Source organism: Haliaeetus albicilla, chromosome 16 (assembly GCF_947461875.1).
Source record: "Haliaeetus albicilla chromosome 16, bHalAlb1.1, whole genome shotgun sequence".
NCBI classification, from domain to species: Eukaryota; Metazoa; Chordata; class Aves; order Accipitriformes; family Accipitridae; genus Haliaeetus; species Haliaeetus albicilla.
Genome location: NC_091498.1, coordinates 33,189,474 through 33,193,777, shown reverse-complemented (window position 1 = coordinate 33,193,777; position 4,304 = coordinate 33,189,474). Strand labels below are relative to the sequence as shown.

The following is a 4,304-nucleotide window of genomic DNA, read 5'->3' as shown; positions in this document are numbered from 1 at the left end:
CATAGCCCCATACCAGCTACTATGAAGAAGATTAACTCTATCCCAGCTGAAACCAGCACAATGCTGAAAAAGCTTTGGGGTGGGGGTGGGGGGTTCACCTTCTCACTTCACCTCAAAAGCAGCCTTGCCTAGCTGGTGTCCCTGTCACCCGGCGGTCCCAGCACCACCCCATGTCTCAGGGCTGAGTTGTATGGCTCTGTCCTGCAGCAAGGTGATTTGGGATGGAGCCACACCACCCACAGCTTCCCCTTCCTTCTGGAAGCCTCTGCTGGCCCCACTGCCCCACGCATGGCTGCATGGAGTCATGTTCGAGCTCATCTTGCTTGAGTCCTTTGCACAGCCCTCCCCCCCCAGAACAAGCTTGCTTTCAGCTCTGCTTGCTCCTACCACCCTCCTGAGGGTCAGTGAGGATGGGGGTGCTCCTGGTGACACCCCGGCAAAGACGAGGTGCTACTTGTATCCTTGGGGTGAGCCTTACAAGCGCTTTGCATCCTGTGTGGATGCCTCTTCCCCATGGGTACCCGGGTTCACCGAGCCTGGCTCATCATCTGTGTGATGCTCCATGCCAAGGGACAATTTTCCCTCTTCAGGCACATCCTGAGGGTGGATGCCATTTCTCAGCTGGCCAAACTAGGGTGGGGGGACCCCAAACCACCCCCTGCCAAAATGAAACCGAGCTGGGGCAAAAGTGAAAGAAACCTTTATTTGAACCAGGTTTTCTCCGAACGAGGCAATTCTCCTTCGGATTATTCTTAGAGGCACTTGGAGATACAAAATCAGAGCGAAACAGCAAGCAGAAAAGCACACTCTTTTCCTTTGCTACAGCCAGTTCCTGGGTGCTCAGCTGCTGCCAGAAGAGAGGTGTCTCCAGGGAGGCCAATGAGGGCTGCCATCAGAGAGGGCTCCGTAGGGGCTTTGAGCAGCGAGGAAAGGGGGACAGGACCCCAGCAGGGTCTGGGAGGCCGCATGGATGACAACCCCCAGCTCTGAGGGGTGACGGGGGCTCCTAGCAGACGTAAGGGGGGATGCTCTGCCCACGGAGCAAGGGAAGGGCTAAGTGGGGCCGAGCAAGGCTTGATGCTCCTGGTTGAAGAGGTTCACCACGACGATGGTGCCGCTAGCGATCAGGGCGATGACGAGGATGACGAGGAAAATGTTGAGCAACAGGGCGGTGATATTCAGGTACTTGGCGGTGGAGCCGTAGCTGAGCGCCCCGCTGTAGTCGCCGAGGACTTTGCGGTCCCTAGACTGTGGGGAGGCAGAGGGGAGAGTCAGCAGGGTTGGGGGGAGCCAGCGGAAGGGGACACCCCGGGGGGTTCCAGGCTGCAGCCGGGTGGGAGAGGTGCTGGAGGGACTTGTGCAAGCCTGAGCCGCCATGCCGGGCTGAGCTCCCCGTGAAACACCGGGGTACTCTGGGGTGCCAACTGCCCCAAACCCCTGCCTCCTCCAGAGCTTCCAGCCAGGGCTCTGTGGGGCCAGGGGTCCACGGAGTGGGGGCTTTGTGGGGTCCATTGGGCACCTTCGGCTTTGGGGCTCTGTGGGGTCCATGGGGCTTCTGTCTTGGGAGCCTGTGGGGTGCTTTGGGCACCCCAGGGCTGGGGCTCTGGGGGGGTCCACGGGTCTCCCTGGGCTTGGGGGCTCTGGGGGGGTCCACGGGTCTCCCTGGGCTTGGGGGCTCTGGGGGGTCCACAGGCCTCCCTGGGCTTGGGGGCTCCGGGGGCTCCTTGCGGGGGGCTCTGTGGGCTCCATGAGTCTCCCTGGGGCCGGGGGCTCAGTGGGGTCCCCGGGGCCGCCCCCCACCCCACCGTGCAGGCGACGCCCGGGCTCCCCCCCCCCTCCCCACCAGTACCCCCCCCCCCCACCTTCACGGAGAAGACGAGCGCCATGAAGCCCAGGCAGCAGACGTTGGCGTAGAGCGTCGTGCAGAGGGACCAGGCCAGGTGGTCGCGGGGGGGGGGCGGCGGCGGCGCCGGCTCCACCGACACGACGGTGCTCCGCGGCAGCCCCTCCATGTCCAGCCCCTCCGCCAGCGGCTCGTAAGGCGGCAGCGCCGGCCCCAGCGGCCGCGACCGCTCCATCCCGGCGGCGTGGGGGCTGCGGAGGGCGGGGGGAGGCGATCGGCCGCCGGCGGTTTCGTTTCCCCGAGGCCGAGGATGGGGCGGGTCGGGGCCGCCCCGTCCGGGCTCCCCTTCTCGGGGGGGGGGAGGAGCTCCCCGCCCCCCCCCGGGCGGCACGGGCCGTCCCCCGCCTGTCCCCGGCTCCCCCCTTCTTCCTTTGTCCCCCCCCTTGTCCCCGTCTTCCCCCCGTCTTTGCCCCCTTCTTCGTCCCCTTCTTTCCGTGTCCGCTTCTTTGCCCCCTTTTTTGCTTTCTTTTTCTGTGTTCCCTTCGCTGTCCCTCTTTCTTTACCCGGTTTCTTCCCCCTTCTTTCTTTCCCCCCTTTTTCTTTACCTCCTTCTTCTTTACCCCCTTCTTTGCCCCCTTTTTCTTTACCCCCATTTTCTTTACCCCTTTTTCTTTAACCCTTCTTTGCCCCCTTCTTCTTTACCCCTTCTTCTTTACCTCTTTCTTCTTTGCCCCCTTTTTCTTTACCCCCTTCTTTCCTTGCCCCTTTCTCTGTCCCCTTCTTTGTCCCCTCCCGGGGTGACCATCTGGGGTCAACTGTGAGCGTTTTGGGGTGCTTGGTGAAGAAACTCTAAATAAGGTCCCTGCCACATAGCACTGGGAACCCCCCTTGCCTCCCCCGTCAGCCTCAAACCCCAGCTCCCCACAGTTTGGATTTTCAGTAGAAGCGGTCAAGGCCAATGGGACACAACTTCAAGGCCCCTAAAGTTTCTAGCTCCATCGAGGAGAAAGGCTTTTGGCAGAAGAAGCCCTGGCCAGGATTATTGTCCCTTTGGCAGGGTGTGGATTGCCGCTCCCTTAATTTTTTGGAGGGGGTTTCTTCCCGGAAACCTCGTCAAGGCAGGGCTGAGTGCACGGCTGGCGTGGGGAGGCAGGATGCCGTGCGAAGGGCTTGGGCTTGTGCCTGCTTGTGAAATCCCCGAAATCCCGCTGGGGTGGGGGGAGAGCGGCTTCAGGCAGCACTGGGATGGCTGGCTGCGAGCTCATCCTCTCCAGCTCTGTCACCTCTCAGGCAGCCCTTTACAGGGTCGAAGCAGTCAGGAGCAAACCTTGCTCTAGCAGAGGGACACAAGCCCGGCTCTGACTCCATCCCCCACAAATATGGGGGGAGGCCAGAAGATGCCACTTGTTGGGGACATCATTTGGGACCTGCAAAAAGCCCTGTGCCAGCTCCCTGCGGTCCCCAAGGGTACCAGACCCCTTATGAAAATTCCCCTCCCTCACTATTACACCAACCAGTCTTTATAGTATGACAGTGTATTAACTTTGTTAATACATCTTAATTCGGATTATACACTGTAATATGAGGAGGTGACAAAATTTTATTGGCAACTCTGGGATTGTTCATGCTTAAGTAAAACAAACAAAAGGGCAGCCTGGCCCTGGAAATACGGACTTTGCTTCTCAGAAGCTTCGAGTTGTCCATGAAGGTTAAAGGATGCCCCGGGATAACCAAGATCATGCCAGCATCCTAAACCCTTCTGACACGTCTTGGAATCCCTCCCAGCATCATCTGGCATCACAGAGCAGTCACTCCGGCAAGACTGACTGCAGGGACATCTGGCTCAATGGATAATCAGTGAGAATCTGCAATACCGCAAAACTACAGTTGCTTTGCAAAGTTTGACTACAATTCGTAATCGGTAGCATAGGTGCTAGTAATTAGACAAGTCATCTTGTACCTGACCGATCGAAGGGTATGAGAACCCTCTGCGAAGCCACATTTGGGGTGCCCCAGTTGGGCTGGGACCCCTCGTGCATGAATATTTGCTTTTGTAATTCTGTACTTTGTGTCCCAGCTTCTCTCCTTGGTCACTACGGGCCAGTCGCAATTTTTTTGGGATGTCCCACTGGTATTCCCAAACCTCCCAGACCCCCCCAGGGCCGCTGGCAGGGTGGGAAGAGGTTGAACCTCAGTCCCTTGGCCGAAGGCTGTGCAAACAGCCATGTCCCGACCCGCAGCCTCCCGCTCCCTTAGCTGCAGAGGTGCAAAAAATGGGAGACATAACGGCTTAATTTCCCCAGATGTGCGTCTTCCACATCAGTTGGGAGAGCCTTGTGCAGAGATCCCCTTCATCCTGGCCTCCTCCTCCTCCTCCTCCTGGCTGGGGCAGCCCTGTCAGCCCCTGGCCACCCCAGCCCGCTGCAGGGCTCAGTGCCGGTTCGCTTCCTAACAAGGACCG

At 59.4% G+C, this 4,304-nt stretch overlaps 1 protein-coding gene across 1 annotated transcript; it reads right to left on the bottom strand.

Moving 5' to 3' along the window:
- Positions 1 to 684: 684 nt before the first annotated feature.
- On the bottom strand, positions 685 to 2,158 carry LOC104317785 (dispanin subfamily A member 2b-like). The gene is made up of 2 exons (XM_069804430.1): positions 1,863 to 2,158; positions 685 to 1,248 (listed from the first exon to the last, which is right to left on the bottom strand). Exons 1-2 carry the CDS (start codon positions 2,076 to 2,078, stop codon positions 1,054 to 1,056), a joined length of 411 nt encoding a protein of 136 aa, XP_069660531.1. The 5' UTR covers positions 2,079 to 2,158; the 3' UTR covers positions 685 to 1,053.
- Positions 2,159 to 4,304: the final 2,146 nt, after the last annotated feature.

Excerpts from the sequence above, each read along its gene's own strand:
- LOC104317785 (XM_069804430.1), bottom strand. The coding sequence starts at position 2,078 with ATGGAGCGGTCGCGGCCGCTGGGGCCGGCGCTGCCGCCTTACGAGCCG. Across the intron at positions 1,249-1,862 it reads CGCTCGTCTTCTCCGTGAAG|TCTAGGGACCGCAAAGTCCT; the intron begins GTGGGGGGGGGG and ends GCCTCCCCACAG.